This window comes from Hemiscyllium ocellatum, chromosome 17, assembly GCF_020745735.1.
Source record: "Hemiscyllium ocellatum isolate sHemOce1 chromosome 17, sHemOce1.pat.X.cur, whole genome shotgun sequence".
NCBI lineage: Eukaryota > Metazoa > Chordata > Chondrichthyes > Orectolobiformes > Hemiscylliidae > Hemiscyllium > Hemiscyllium ocellatum.
The window spans coordinates 69,639,585-69,655,956 of NC_083417.1; the positions used below are offsets into that span (position 1 = coordinate 69,639,585).

Consider the following 16,372-nt stretch of genomic DNA (forward strand, 5'->3'; position numbering starts at 1 on the left):
TCACTCGGCCCACTGTATTTGTGCTGATGCCAAAACTGCAATTTAACCCACTTAATACAAGGTCCCTTCGCTGCTTTGATAATTTTTTAAAAATACCAAATTTTCTTTGCAAATTATCAATTGGCACTCACAGTATTTCATATTCTCATAAGCACTTTTCTGAACCAAAAAAAATCAAACTTCCATTTCTGACTCTTTTGATATCTCTAATAACTGTTCATTATTACAATAGAATTGCAAATGCTGAAGATCTAGGATTAAAATAAAGTGCTAAAGAAACTCAACAGTTCTGGCAGCATGCATGGAGAAAGAAATACGAGTTTAATGTTCAGTCCAAAAAGACTCTCCTTGGGAACATAATTGATTAATTCCCTCAAGACTTCTCATTTGAAAACATTACATTGACCCTTAAACCTCTGTGCCAGAGCAAGAAGATCCAATTCTTAAGCCTTTATTTGTAATCAAAATTTCATTCCAACAGTGGTCCACAGTACCCCTCTTCCCAATCATGAATCCATAACTTCAAGCAACATATCAAACTGCTTTAAATGTCTTTCAAACATTTTGTAAAACTTTATTGTTTTCATATGTGAAGCTGAAGAATCTATAAAAAGATTACTGGAAAAGCTCAGCAGATCTGGCAGCATCAGTGGGGAGAAATCAAGAGTTAACATCTTGGTCAAGTGATCCTTCCTCAGAACTGTCAGAAATGTCTCAAAACTCAACCCAAAAACGTCTAAGTGGACAAACAATCACTAACTAAATCTAAGCATTGAACTCCAAGATTCAATTTAAATTGTAACACCAAGCCTGTTCTGAAATGTTTCACGGCAGAATTTCATAGTGAATGCCTCACCCCCTCAAGGTCACACTTGCCCTTTTAAAGTAGTCTTCAAATTCAATTACAAATCTCAAACTAGTATAGTTCTATGCCACATTCTTCTGAATGTGCCCAACTTTCAGAAGTACATACATACCATGTAGCAATTTCTCGGTTATCATCCTCTGGAGGAGCTTTCAAGATGTCTGTCACCACAGTATGACATGGGTAGTCAGCAAAACAGAAGATATCTGGGTTCATTAATGAATGCTGAATAAATGATAGCTGGAAAAACAAAACATAGGTGAGCATTTCAAACAATAACCCTACCAAACCAAGTTTCCCCATTAGGACTTTCAACAAAGCAGTAACCTCAGTTGGGTTCTCAATAACTGCCTTTCACATATGGCATACACAACGTGCTGCAATCTTTACTTGGGGCAGAAAGACTTTTGCTGAAGCATTGCAGTGGTCAAAAGATAAATCTTCACCCACTTCTTCAAGTGTTTATTTCTAATCTGAATATCCACTCCGTCCACCACATACACACACAGCAACAAATATGACAGGAAAACGATAATACCTGCTTGGAACCTGACATGGTTGGTCTGATGGTTTCTACCATCTGCACATCCACAATGCAGACTTTGCTTTAATTTAATCGCATTTAAACACTACTCCCTAAATAACTCAAAAATCTATTTTCTTTCAACCATGGTGTCTTGGCCGAAGCTTGACAGTGCATCAACATGAAAAGTAATTGAAAAAAATTTAACAATGACCAGTCCTTAAAAACTTACCAAAGGCTTGTATTTCAAATAAATATACAACACCAGGTTACGCTGCAACAGGTTTATTTGGATGCACAAGCTTTCGGAGTGCTGCTACCTTCCAAAAGTTTGTAGTTCCAAATAAACCGGTTGTATGATTTTTAACTTTGTCCACCCCAGTCCAATACTGGCACCTTCACATAATTTCAAAGAAATATTCACAAGTGTGTCACTCTCTACCATATGTACACAGGCACAATAGGGAGTGGGCATGCAAGAAGAAAAATGAAGGCTGACCCTCTGAGCAAATTATTTGAACTTTGTGCAGCCCCAGAGCACAATTAAAAATCATGTGCATGGTAGGGATTAATGCTGCTTCTTTAATAAGAAAATTTCAGAGTCTATACAAGATGCACTTGTTTCTTAAAGATCAGTTTATTGGATTTCCAAATCAACTGGTTGAAGGGAAATAAATCGGATTTCTCAGAATTTCTAAAACTGTTCAAAACAGACATCCAATTAAAAGTGAAATGTAAAATAATTGCACTGAAAACAAATTTGCTTTCTTTTCCCCTCAGATCTGAGGCCTTTTTAAACTTTTGCACTGTAGAACCACAAATTTTTTTTATTCCCTTCAAAAAAATTTTTTCCCACCAGCCCTAATGATTCCACCCCAATACACTCCCAGTGAGCAAACTAAGTTCACTGGCAGAACTCAGCAGCTGTGGGGAAAAAGCAGAGGTTAATGTTTCGAGTTCAGATGAAGAGTACTTGTAATGTAAACTCTGCTTTGCCCTCGCAAATGCTTCCAGGCCTGAATTCCACCAACAATTTCTGATTTTGTTTTAGATCTCCAGCATCCACAGGTCTTTATTTCAACAACATAAATTGTGCTTCCACTGGCCGAAGTGCAAAAATTGAAGTGGAACTGCCTCAACTCGAGTAAAACTATATAAAATGAATTAATGAACTAAAACAACACTTGCACAGGTGTGCAAGAAAATTCAACTACATATTTTACATTTTTAAAGCAGAAGTTTGAACCAATTCAGAAAATAAAATACTTTAAATCACTAGAATCAGATCCACATCTGACTTGGCAACAACAGATGGGTATTTAGCAGTCCACAATCAACTTCAAATTTCAACTCACCACCAACCTTCCACTTCTGAGGAATTGTTGAGTTGTCATTTCTGACAAATCTCAATTAATAGTCATCTCATACCAATCAATTGACTCAATTATTCAATCTTATAAGCATGTTTCAGTTTTCATAACATCTGTCAGTAACTATCAATCATGATACTCTGATTAACTGAACATTTTTCTATATAAAATCAGCAAATATCACAGAAACAGGCTCAGGTGCATAAATCCCTAGAGTTTGATGAGACGTATCCCAGGCTGCTATGGGAGGCACAGGAGGAGATTGCTGGGGCCCTGGAAGAGACATTTAATACTTTGCTGGCCATGGGTGAAGTGCCAGACAACTGTGGGATAGCTAAAGTGGTTCCTGTGTTCAAGGAGGACAGCAGAAATAAGCCAGGTAATTACTGACCAGTAAGTCTGATGTCAGTGGTAGGGAAATTACTGGCAATAATTCTGACGACATGAAAATTGCTGGTGGTTGTCAATAGTGAGGAAGATAGTGTGGCCTGAGCCTATCAGGAGGACGCAATTGCACTGGAGGGGGTGCAGAGGAGATTCACCAGGCAATGGCCTACTGATATTATCACTGGACTGTTAATCCAGAGACTCCGGTGATGCTCTGGGGCTAAATCCCTGCCAAGGCAAATGGCAGAATTGGAATCTGGAATTAAGACTCTAGTGATGACCACAAAACCATGGTTGAATGTCAGGGAAAAAAATGACCTTGTTCACTAATGCCCTTTAAGAAAACTGCCATGCTTATCTGGTCTGGCCTACATGTGACTCCAGAACCACAGCAATACTTTTGACTCTTAACTACCCTCTGGAATGGTCAATAAATGCTGCCTAGTCAGCAGTTGCCCTCTTTCCTTGAACGAATAAACAAAAAGTTGCCCATGATGAAAAAGTTTAGCTATGCGGAGAGACTGGACAGGGTGGGTTTGTCTTCCTCTCATAGACTGGTAGATCGTGAGAATCTTTTTCACATGGCAGACATATCTAATACCAGAAGGCATACATTTAAGGTGAGGATTAAGTGATTTAAGAGGGGTTCTGAGGAAGAAGTTTTTCACCAAGAGGGTGGTAGAAATACAGAATACACTGCCTGAGAGGATGGAGGAGGCAGATATTCTGACAACACTTATAAAGCACTGGACAAGCATTTAAAATGCCAAGGCATAGTAGGCTACAAACCAAATGCAAACAAACTGAATTGATATAGTTTGGTGTCTGTGGGTTGGCATAGACATGATGGGCCAAAGGGCATGTCTCTATACTCCAGGACTCTAAACAGAGGACATTAAGATTTGATTCAAGATTGCTTTTTAAATTTTATAATTCATGACCAGTGAGAAAAATGGTCCAGAATCTAAAGGGAAAAAAAAGGAGTGCAACTAATTGGATTGTTCTTTGAAAGAACAAGCATGGACATTGAGCTGAATGGCCTAAAGTGTTGTACTGTTTCATGATTCTACTCTACAAGTCTGAGAGGTTACCTCCAATTGTGGGAGAACTAGGACCAGACTAGAGGGCACAATCTCAGAGTAAGGGGCTTCCCAGTTAGGGCAGAAATGAGGAAGAGTTTCTTCTTTCAGAGGACAGTGAATATACAGAACTCTTTAGTGCAGATGCTGGGTTGTTAATTATATTCAACGCCAAGATTTACTATTCCAAAAAAAGAGAGAACCAAAGGTTGTGCAGATAAGGTAGGAACGGAGTTGAGAATTATCGGGTCAACTGTGATCCCATTGGACAGCTGTACAGAATCGACTGCAGAAGTGGGCCAGGCAATGCCTTATAGTCTCATGAGAAGATCGGAGGCAGATACAGAGGGTGAGTTCAAAACTAGAGATCCTAACATTTAAAAGCTGGCAGAGATATTGCCTCTATGCGCTGCATTGTCTATATTAAACTTGCTATGTAATACAGGTCACTCCAGCTGGGTTGAGTCTCCTTCGATTATTCTTACAATTCAAATGAAACAATTATCAAACAAAACAGAAGTCTGACTAAGAACTAAACTGCTGCCTTGTTAAAGCATTCAGAAGAGGAGCAGAAATAACTCAAAGTACCAGAGGAATTAGGAAAAAAAAAGAGATAATTCCGAGGTAATGCCTGCAGTTTTTCCTTTATGGTTTCATTGGGCAAGTGGGACATCTGTTTCTCATCCCTACTTGCCCTTGACAGAGGGCATTTTAGAGTCAACCATATTGCTTTGGGTCGAGAGTCACATGTTGGTCAGAGTGGGTAAGGAAACCAGGTTTTCTTCCCGAAAGGATAGTGAACCAGATGGGTTTTTTTTTAAAAAATAACAAACCAACAGTAGGTTCATCACCACCATTAGTGCACCTAACTTTCAATTCTAGATTTACTGATTGAATTTCATTTTCAACTGTTCTCAGGACAGGGTTTGAGCCCATGTTTGTCAAAACATTAGCTTGAACTTCACGATTACAACCTCAACTTCATATTTATATATTAAAAATGACAGTTGACTTCCACCTTCCCTCCCATTGTAATAAAAAAAGTGCTGTGTTATAAGAGAAATTGCTCTCCTGATCACATTTGTGAAATTGTTTAAAAAACTTCATGTGACAATGGATTACGCAGTTCACCATCAGCTGAGAATTCAAGGAAAAGCTGAAGTGCTGACAATATATTATCTTAGAGAACTATCATTGAAACGCCTCCGCTGTGCGAATATACCTGTCCTTCTGCATGCTTCCAAGGCCTATAGATGAGATCAACAGGAAAGACTTCAATCCCCATCCCCTTCTGGATGCCATACACAGCTATCTGTAGACCTTTGCTGTCGCGAAGGATGAATCCTGGGTGATCCAGTTCATAAGTCACTTCTTTAAAATTTAGGTTTGGATTCTGGAGAAAAGAAAATACAAGTTCACGATTTTATTCGCAACCAGTGCAGTGCAGAGAAGTACATCATCAACATAAATGCATGACATACATTATTCCAGGTGGAAACGAAAGGAGAGAAATACAAGTGCAACTGCTTTGGAAGGAAAGACATCCAGATTCTCTGGCAAAGGTTACAAGGACTATTTTTCTCTGCATCTTTGGCTGGATGCTGCCATATCTTATTATTCCAGTTTTAAATTAAACGAATCAGCATTTGCTTAAAAGGTTCTTCCAATCTTTAGAGGAGTGTAAATAGTACCAAAATCATTAATCTGCTCAGGGTAAATATACCCTCCGTACAACACAAACTAAAATCTGTGGATTTGCTGGTTTTTTTCTCCCCAATGTGCCTTTAACATCCCAAGGTGCTTCAGAAGAGCATTCTAGCACAAAAATATGACAGAGCCAGATGATGGGATATTTGGCCATTTAACTCAGACGTTTAGTCAATGAGATAGGTGTTGAAGGGTCAGAAGGGAGGAAAAAGATGCAGAAAAGAAAGTGCAGAACCCAAGGCCAAGGTAACTGAAGGCATATGAATGCGCAGAATTCGCTGATCACAGTTCTCTCAGACAGCAGTGAGCACAGGATGAATGAGATTGGATGTGTGTAGGACGTGAAATTTTGGATTATCTCAAATTTGCAGAGAATAATACATGGGAGACCGGCTGGATTTGCAATGGAAATACACAAGACTAGAGAAGGAACAAGAGGGATGACTGAGGAATTCAGCAATAGATAACAGTAGTTAGCACTGCTGCCTCACAGCACCAGAGACCCGGGTTCAATTCCTGCCTCCAGCGACTGACTGTATGGAGTTTGCACATTCTCCCCGTGTCTGCATGGGTTTCGTCCAGGTGCTCCGGTTTCCTCCCACAGTCCAAAAATATGCAGGTTAGGTGAATTGGCCTGGCTAAACAGCCCGTAGCGTTTGGTGAAGGGGTAAATGTAGGGGAATGGGTCTGGGTGGGTTGCGCTTCAGCGGGTCGGTATGGACTTGCTGGGCCGAAGGGCCTGTTTTCACACTATAAGTAATCTAGTCTAATCATAAATGGGGAGTAAGAGGACAGAAAAAAAGCCCGGGTGAGGTGGAAAGCACAGAACAAACAGCTGATGTGCAAATTCAAAATATAAATCATATTTACACCCTGAAAAGAAAAAAAAGGAGATAAAATTAAGGTGAAAACAGAAATAGCTGGAAATATTTAGTAGACCTGACAATGACTGCCAAGAGTAGCAAGGAGATGGTTTTTACTTAACTTTCCTTGGGTTCTCATTTCTTCAATTAGTTGGACATGATTTGCTTCAAATTTGTTAGGGCATTACAAATCGTAATTTTTTCCTCCGACAGCATCAACCCAGATACCAAATCTTGTAAAGGTTGTTTAAAAAACCTTATATCTAAGTTGACAAAATATTTGCATGCCTCAGCTCACTGTAGAATATCTTCCTGAATAACATCAGACTTTCAGACCAGCCACCACATTAGCTTGGTGTTTATTATTAGTGTCTCTACATCTAGCATTTTTGCAAGGTTCTTATTGGTGAAATGTTTGCTCATTGAATTTTCATGATCTTTGAAACAACCTACATTCAAATGACTTTTTTGATGATAAAATGGCCCAATGATTGCACAGAAGGTAGGGATGTTGTTTTTAAAAAAACAAACTTTGGATCTCATATTTTGTTGAGAATGTTCGTTTTATTCTGCAGCATCAGAGCCTTCCAAAAGCACCACTGGCTTTAAACAGACTTTAGTTCACATCAACCAGAAGGGCAAATCATAAGTGAACCCATCCATGAGGAAGAGCATGTGGCATATGAGGATTTGCTAGGACAAGCTGGCATAACCTGTCTTAGGCAAATAACGAAGCCTAAATACTTGCAAGTAGTATTGATGCTGACCCTTCAGAAGCCCCATCTTATGTTAACATGAGGGGAATAATCAGCAATTAAGGGATTCCAAACAGGTTTTTCAGAGATGCTAGCTTTAGGCTGAGTTATTGTGGTGTGGATTGCCTATTTTCTATTCATCCCGAGATGTACATACACACCTCTAAACTTTTTCGCACAATACACAGTGACCACAATTCAAAATTATTGACTTGATTGAAAACAGTTTAGCAGGTCACCCGAATTCATGGAAGGCCCTTAAATAAATGCAAACTTTCTTTTTCTTTTATCCAAGTTTGCATGCATAAGCAAGCATTGAAACAAAGGTTCTAAACGAGGGGGAGGTTTGGCTGCAATCATTTAGACTTCAATGGCAACGGGGAACAAATTCAAAATTGAATCTTCTAAAACTAAAATCAATGACGACAAAAATGGTCTACACATTGACCAATAATTTCCCAAACTCTAACAGCATACATAATCAGAATTCATATTATTCTCATTATCCATGCACCAAAAACATCATTGGAAGGCTTGAAACAACTTCAAGGACATAAAAGCTTTCAGAATCAATGACAAACATTTTAATGCTGTGTAGAGACCAATAAATGATCCACAGATAGGTTTGGAAACAAACGTTCAAATATTTATCATTTTATGATGGCCGAATGATTGGCACAACCCAGAATTTCAGATTGTCAATGACTTCTTTTTTTTCTCTCTCCGAATGTAACAGTTTCAGGGCAAAATTAGATTTGCTGCAAAGTCAAAAGGCATTGTGTAACTCGACTTAATACAGCTTGGCTTTAATAAAGACAGTTTAATCCCAACTATGAAAAGCTCCAGTTAAGAACAGGTTTTCCAGTGAGAATTTACTGCCTGAAATGTGACCAGTCAAACTTAGAAGTTCAAAGACAGCATTCATATAAGGACTTCTATTAGTTATTCCAGTAAAATCACTCCTTCCCTAACTCTCTGTATAAATCCCACGATATTGTCGGATTGTCAGGCATTGTCAAAGATATTTCACAGTTTTAAAAAGAAATTTAATTGTGTCATGGAACGTGCAATATTAGAAGTTTTAAAAATACAACTGCCAGATCACAAAATTTCTGGTCAGGGTAAATTTCTCAAGTAGAATGCTTCACACACCTTGGCCGGGGAGATAGTGAGAAAAGGACCTTCTCATCTCCTGTAACTTCATCAATGGGCCACCTGGAGGTGCACTTCTATTAACCTGCACTGCCTCTGAAGCAATCCAAAGATTTTAAACCTGTAGCTGGCTCATCCCAAAATCAATTGGGTTAACATTTCAGGCTTCGGCTTCTGTTTAATACAAATACAGAATTCATCCCGGAACAAACACCCTGCCATTGCCCTCTTTGAGGTATGTTAAAAACAGCAGGTAGAAGGATCACACTCTGACTGGTAATATAGCAGAAATCCATTAACACATTATGTACTAGGACCGATTGCTTAAACCAGTCAATCAGAGACGACCTATGTAAACAGCAAGGCTAGCACTTACAATTGCTGGGCCATTACCAAGTAAGTGATTTGCCTTCAGAAGCTCCTAATAAGAGTTTTGTAGACATCCACATTTACGCAGCTCGCCTATAGAATGGTGTTCAACTATTTTGTTTGCTTGGACAGGATGAAGACGTGCAGAAAACTTGAAGCTCATATAATGAGAGTTTTGTTATCATTTTGTTAATAGCACAGTCTACCTTTGTGGTTGGTTTACAAATTAAAGGCTTTCAGAGTCTCTCAGAGCATATAATTTACCACTCCCAACAAGTCCTTTTATACTTTGGGAATTTTACTAGAAGTAAAATAAGCTGTGAACAGAGAATGAACAAAACAGACTAGCCGTTTGTGAAAAAGAACAATTAGGGGTGATTATAAACAGTAACTTCTTAATTTACATTCCTCCAACGAGTCCATTCACCACCTACTTTTCAAAGCATCATTTCTTATGAAAGGTATGCTTCCACTAGCTCAGAAGCTATCTACTTAACTGTGCTTCATTGCAGCCAAGACAAACTAAGCCCTTGCCAGTCACTTTTATTTTCCAGCCGAGATCATTTGATACAATCAAGTGATTACATATTAACAACCACAACTCAGATAATGAGCAGAAAAATCACTGTCCTCCATTAGGATTAGCCAACGTAACTTACATTCATATAGTGTCTTTAATATAGTAAAATGCTCTTGGGACTTCTGAAGAGCTCTATTAGACAAAAATTCAACACAGCCTCAAACAGGTATTGGAACAAGTGACCAAGGGCTTCTTACAAATGAAGTTTAAAGGAGCCGCTTAAAGAGGAAGGATAGCAGAAGACAAAAGGGGTTTAAGAAAGTTATTCAAGTGCTTAAGGCCAAAGGTAGTTGAAAGCACAGCTGTCTGTAGTTTGAACAAAATAGGGGTGAGGGAAGGGGAAAGAGGCCATGGCAAAATACAGAGCTAGAATGCAAACTTTAAATAGACCACTGGAGATCAGCAAGCACAAGATGACAAATGAGCAGGAATTATTACAAGTCAGGATATGCAGTAAGCCTAATCTACCAAGAGTATATGGGAAGCTGGTCAGAAAAGCATTGGATTAGAGGAGCCTGGAGAGGGGGAAAACATTGCCTGTTTTTCCCTGGTTTCTGCAATGTTATGGAGGTGGAGGTGGTGATCTCGATAATAGGAGAGAATATGGTATCAGGAACTTAGCTCAGCATTAACTAAGCTACCATAAGTTGGGTTTCACTTTCAGGTTGGGGTCAGTACCTATGGAAGAGTTGTGGTAACTACCGCAATGGCTTCATTCTTTCCATTACTAAATTGGAAGAAATGTACGATTATCCAATACTAGTTGATGAGTAAGCATCTCAGCAAATCAGAGGCAGTGGATGGGTCATAAAAAGTGAGAGAGGTAGAAGAGAGTGTTGCTAACTTCTGTATGCAATCTGACCACATAGAACTCAGCATTAACAAGGAATTAAATTTCTTATTTCCTAACATTAGTATCATCAAAAACACTTACAGATTCTCCCATTTTTTCCAATTCTAAGAACTTTAAAACAAGCATTTTCTACAGGAAATGTTAAGTCAAAGAAACTTGAGCTGTTTTAAAAGGATGCCTGCAATCCAAGCTAGGTGCACTGACAGAGAAAAAAAAATCAATATATTGAAGCTTGAAAGGTAAAAAAGGTAACTATTTAAAGCTCACACAACAGACATTATACAAAATACCAAAGTAATTGGAACAGCTGTAAGTCACCATCTGGCTTCTGTTTGCAGGGTGACTAGATAAAACAGACAGCTGCACCAAATTCACACATGTTTATGCAATTCACCATATTATCTTACAAGCCCTTTAACCCATACATCATCGATGAATGATGAAATTCTCTTGATGAATATGTAAAATTTTAAAGCCATATTTAGCTGCTCTGACAATACAACCAACCAAATTGTAAGTAATCAATAGATATATCAAAAATATTACAAAAACTGAAAATGTATTCAACAAGCACAGATGTGAAATCCGCATCCTGTCAATGTGTTTATTCTAATTTTAGACCAGGAAAAGGTGTTTGTTTCTCTAGATTTCACCATTACATCATCCAATTCAACATCAGTCTGCTGAAGTGCGCTAATGAGCTTTTGACTGCAGAATGTGCAGGTCAGCTGATGGTACTCTTGCCTCCAAATCGTAGGTTGTGGCTACAGACCCCTCTCTAAGACATGAAGGCAAATATCAGACTAACACCACAAGGCAGTGCTGAGGGACTGCTGCACTACCACAGGAAGGCACACCTTTCCAATGCAATATTAAACTGAGGAACGCTTTTACCCTCTCAGGTAGATGTGGAAGGTTCCATTGTTTTACATGTAATAACATAAGGCCAGTTAACCCTACTAACCTTCAATCAAAATCCAAAAAACACATCTGGTCATCATACTGCTACTTGTAAGAACTTAATGTATGCAACTTGGCTTCCTTGTGCTAATGACTAGATTTCATGAAGTATTATTTCAGCTGCAAAATTCTTTGGGGCAACTGTGGTTGCGTAAAGCTCTATATAAATGTATGGTTTTTATTTTTTTATTTAAAAATGTATCAAATTGACCCAAATCAGCTTAAAACGAGGTCAAACTATCAATAAAATCACCCCCATTATTTTCTCGTTACAACACCTAGCCACTTTTAAAAAGAAGCCCATTGAATTGCATCAACCACACTTCCTATCCACTTGGTCCAAATACAGATCCCAGTCTGCAATGAAATATTTCCACATCGGTCCCAAGCTTGTACTTTGTAACCCTGAACCTGCACTTTCACTTTGTATCTAAATGAACTGCGCTGGGCTTACTATACCTTAGTTCTCTTAGAATTCTAGAAGTTACTGTCAGGAGCTTTGCCTGGAGATTGAAGAGTCCTTAAACTACCAAGCATTTAGGCAGCAATATATGAATAAAATGTTCTTTATAGGTCACCACATCAACAATGGGAATTAGCTTGTTTACTCAGCACAGAAGTTGCTGGTACAGTTGGGGGCAATGCAGGGTACTGAACTAAGATAAAGAAGGCTATTATGGACTAATGCATGTAATGGTTGAAAGAAAAGTTTGTTGATACTGTAGTGTTAGCGATGTGCCTCCCAGAGCCGAAAGACAGCAGTGCACAAAGTGCCTCTGGCACAAACTTACTCTTCATGCTAGTTGTGATATCCAGGTTTCCCTGCAAACCAAATTATCTCCATGAGGGAAGGTGAAAACACAAATTATCCAACTGTGCTACTCTGCATTACTAGCCTAATGTTCTCTCTTCTATATCTGCCCCATACTTCTCTAAGGTATTACTGATACTGGGATGAGCTTGAGTAAACCTCTCCAGACTAGTCAGTAAAAGAACTCTTCAGAAAATGCTTCACTAGAGAGGAACAATGATTGTTAACTCAATCTGCACAATTCAACTATGTCTCTGGAAACTGCTACAATGTCAAACAAGATTGAAAGTGCAATCCTTCATTACCAATAAACTACCTACCTGTAAAATCCACTTTCCTGAGCCAATACTGAAAAGATGCAGAGTAAATGTTCATTCACCTTGCTGTTTGTCTTGGCTATATTTAAAAAATGGTTGCCACTTTCACCCAAATACCATGACAACACTTTACGGTGAATCACTGCACTTCAGTACATTTGAAATATTAGATGCGACAAAGCGCAAGATTTTCTCCCTCAAGTTACATTGGTTATTTTAATTTGTTTTATGTATGAGCACCACCATGGGGTGGTGAGTAGGTCTAATCAAAATTGTGTGTAAACAAAGGCAAAGATAAAAATAACTCCCTGCAAATCATTCGGTCGTGAACTGATACGTATTCAGCGATTCAGTCTAAACAGGCCTCTCAATCTTGCACAGAAGTGTGATTAGATTTCTCAAGTGTGTTGCTGTCTGGTGAAATTTGACAGACTATTTTTAGCATGCTGTTCACAACTGGATAACTGAATAGTTCATTACACCATTTCAAATCTCTAAACTGCCTGAGCAAAGTCCAATAGGAATGAATCAATGTATTATGGAATTTCCTGTAGTAAAATCAAACGGGAGTTAGTATTTACTGAAACGTAATGATTTGTCTTCAACTTCAATTTTTCAGGGCAAAAGTAGAATGTGGTTACAGAAACATGGAGAATGGTTTTGAAGGTTTGATACATAGACATACAGCAAATTGCAGGATAGAAAATACTGCCTTCACACCTTTGTGGTACAAGAATATTGGGATTTTTTTGTTTGCTTAACCTTAGTTGTTTCTAGTTAGAAATGACTAACTTTTTGTATTACTTGGTCATCGTCAAATACTTTTAATATTTTATTATTCTGAAAAGCAAGCAAGCTTGATCAGTTGGAGTTACGAACTACACTGACAACTCCATTATTTCTGATTATCTGGCCAAAAATGCAACCTCTTCCTCCACCACGGCAATGGTCACCAAAGTCACACATTTTATGTCAAATGCATTTGACAACTTCCAAGAAAAGTCGCAAGTGCCGAGTTTGAAGTTTTCGTTAGAGGTTTATTAGTTTACTTACCACTTCTTTCACAACATCAATAAATATTTCTACATTCCAGGTATGAGCTTGTGCAGAGTCACTTTTATCCTTCCCATCACTCCAGATTCCACTACTAGGGGCTGAGATAGACTGTAAGCCAAGACAAAAGTATTTAGTGAAAATCAAGATCAAGTCAGAATAATAAGTTTTCCTGTTCATTTGTCAGAGAGCTAAAGGCTAAGCCAAGTCTGATTTCTCTATTTAAATTATCCCTAAGGAGCTGCCAGGGCCAAGAGATAAGATATTGCTTTATCATCTTTGCTGGGTCTTTATGGAACTGAAATATTACAGAATTCAAGCAAACACTTCAAATTAACATTTTCTGTACTGGCCTTGATCTGTCTCAACACTTGTAGTAGGTTGAAAACAATTGCCACTAGGAATTAAAACCACCAGTCAATATAACTTGATGATGCAAAACATTTTCTGCCAATTACCCAACTTGCAAGGGCCCTGTTACTTATCCAACTCTACAGCTGCTGCAGTTAGAGCATATACAATTTATAGCTCGCAACATGAACAAAATCTTCACATCAGGTGTTAGTAGATTTACCACAGTCGTTGGCCTCAGGAAACAATTTGCAATTATAATTGAGCCGACTGCAAATACTACGGAGAAATAAATGGCAAAAGGAAGCAGTTGTGTACACTGCTTACTGAGATGGTGATTTAAATTAAAACCATCAATGTCGTTCAGATCATGGCTTACCTGAGTAAGGTGTCAGAGGCAACTAACCATTACAGTAAAGTAAATGGGAAGAGTATACACATGGACAAACTATGAAACCAATGCATATAAAATTTTTAAATTAACATACAATTGTTTCTCAAGATCTATGTAGGAGTGGAGAGCGACCAAAGTTAAAAAGAAATTTACCAGTTTAGTCAAATTGCCAGAAAAATATGGGTAGTATTGCTGGTTTGGAAATTGACAGTAACAGTTCCATTAAGTAGAGAGGGTGACAGGGAGATACAATACTATGCTTAGTGCAGTTTGGTAGGACTTTGGGGCAACAGAAAGGGTGGCTATGGGGAAAAGGAGATTCAGAAGAGGAGGCAGATATATGGTCCACATCTTTTCTAAGAAAGTACTGGGACTATAGGAACAGCTATTTTGCAGGCATGAAGTAAATGAGCAATTCATTGTAAAGAGATTAGTTAAGGTTTTTAGTTAGAGTTGGACAGACAGACAAGACAGACAGACAAGACAGACAGACAGACAAGACCAAAAAATTTTAAATCGCAGTTATGGCCCCAGTCTATACTGCTACAAACAATTCATATGGAGTAGCAAAGATTTCAAAAAAAGGGTTTGAGGATAACTTTAGAATGGGGACTGAAACCCATCAGGACTGAATATGGTCATACCTCTAGTTCACAACTGTTACATCACAAAGGATTGTGGAGGTGTCGATATTGGACTAGGGTGTGCCACGACGTGGAAGTGCCAGTGATGGACCATAACCTGGTGTTGAGAGATTTTTAAACTTTGACCACAAAAGATATAGAAGCTGAAACACTGAAGGTGGTGTTTGAACGTAGACTTAGCTTGGAGACAACTTTTAAATGTGCAGTGATACTGTCACTCTGGAGAAACTTTCAATGCATGGCACATCGTTGAGGATTAGTATTGCCACACAATGAAATACTAGAGAGAATGACAAAGCTAAAATAGTGAGCTTGGACAAAGAAATACTTGGATAGAACAGTGACAACAAGCAACCATTATAAAATAAGGTTTTTCAGACCAATATTGTGTCCCCTTAATTCAAACAACACAAATTCATGTTCCCTTCCTTCTATCATGCTTACTTGTAAAGAAATGCCATCGGTCAGGCCTGAATGCGTCCGAGCCATCATTCCCAGCACCCTGGCAACCTGAGATGCAGTCACATCCCGAACCCCAAACTGCAAAATTATTTGGCGGCATTCTTCAACGCTAAAAAGAAAAAGTCATGTTGATTTAGTTAGAAAGACCTTTCTAGGTACAGCGATTTGGAATTACAGAACTAAAAATAAGAGATTTCTTTAACTGAAACTTTGACTCAATACTTAAATGGATGCCAAAACTGCAGTGTTTTTAGGAAAGTATTTTTGGCCGTCAAAGCAGTCCTTTGTCTTCTTCCTTAAGAGCAGAAACAAAATTTGCAAAGTTCGAAAAGGAACACTTACCTGTGCTCATACACCTGGCAACTAGACAAAAATCAACAGCAAACTATTCAAGTTGCATGTTGCTACTACAGTCAGAGCACAAATTTAAAAGCTCACATAGCATCCTGATCATGTCTGCTATCCAATTAGTTCCTTAAAAGTTAGTATATAAAACAAATTAAGTCTCTACAATTTTCATCAAGACATAAATCACAAGGGACAGATTTAACAATCAGTATCTCAAAATCATCTCATTTCAGTCACACAACACTGGCCTCTCATTAAAATAATTGCCTTGGTAAAACGGTGACTGCAAACAAATTCACAGGCTTCCAACTTATAAAAGAAAACAACGGTAACAGACAAACTCCAGTCACAATCTAAGGATTTAACAACTCTATGGGGAATACTGGACAGAAACAACTTCCCATCATTTTGCAACACAGTCCTGTAAGATTCTCTTAAATCTTATACATCTAGGGCTTCAGATCTACATAAACTAATAAAGCACTAGTAACATTAAGCAACCCTATTGCTTTATGGATTCACTATTTTA

The 16,372-nt window shown here is 38.4% G+C and overlaps 1 protein-coding gene across 6 annotated transcripts in view; it reads right to left on the reverse strand.

The window, feature by feature from the left end:
- The window catches only part of cnot1 (CCR4-NOT transcription complex, subunit 1), a 159,222-nt gene that overhangs the window by 85,552 nt on the left and 57,298 nt on the right, over positions 1-16,372 (reverse strand). For all 6 annotated transcript variants that reach the window (XM_060838293.1, XM_060838289.1, XM_060838294.1 and 3 more), the window contains 4 exons: positions 15,478-15,604; positions 13,645-13,755; positions 5,447-5,617; positions 978-1,105 (listed from right to left, as the gene is read on the reverse strand). In XM_060838293.1, the coding sequence (XP_060694276.1) occupies positions 978-1,105; positions 5,447-5,617; positions 13,645-13,755; positions 15,478-15,604 (537 nt within the window). The remainder of the gene's footprint in view (positions 1-977; positions 1,106-5,446; positions 5,618-13,644; positions 13,756-15,477; positions 15,605-16,372) is intronic.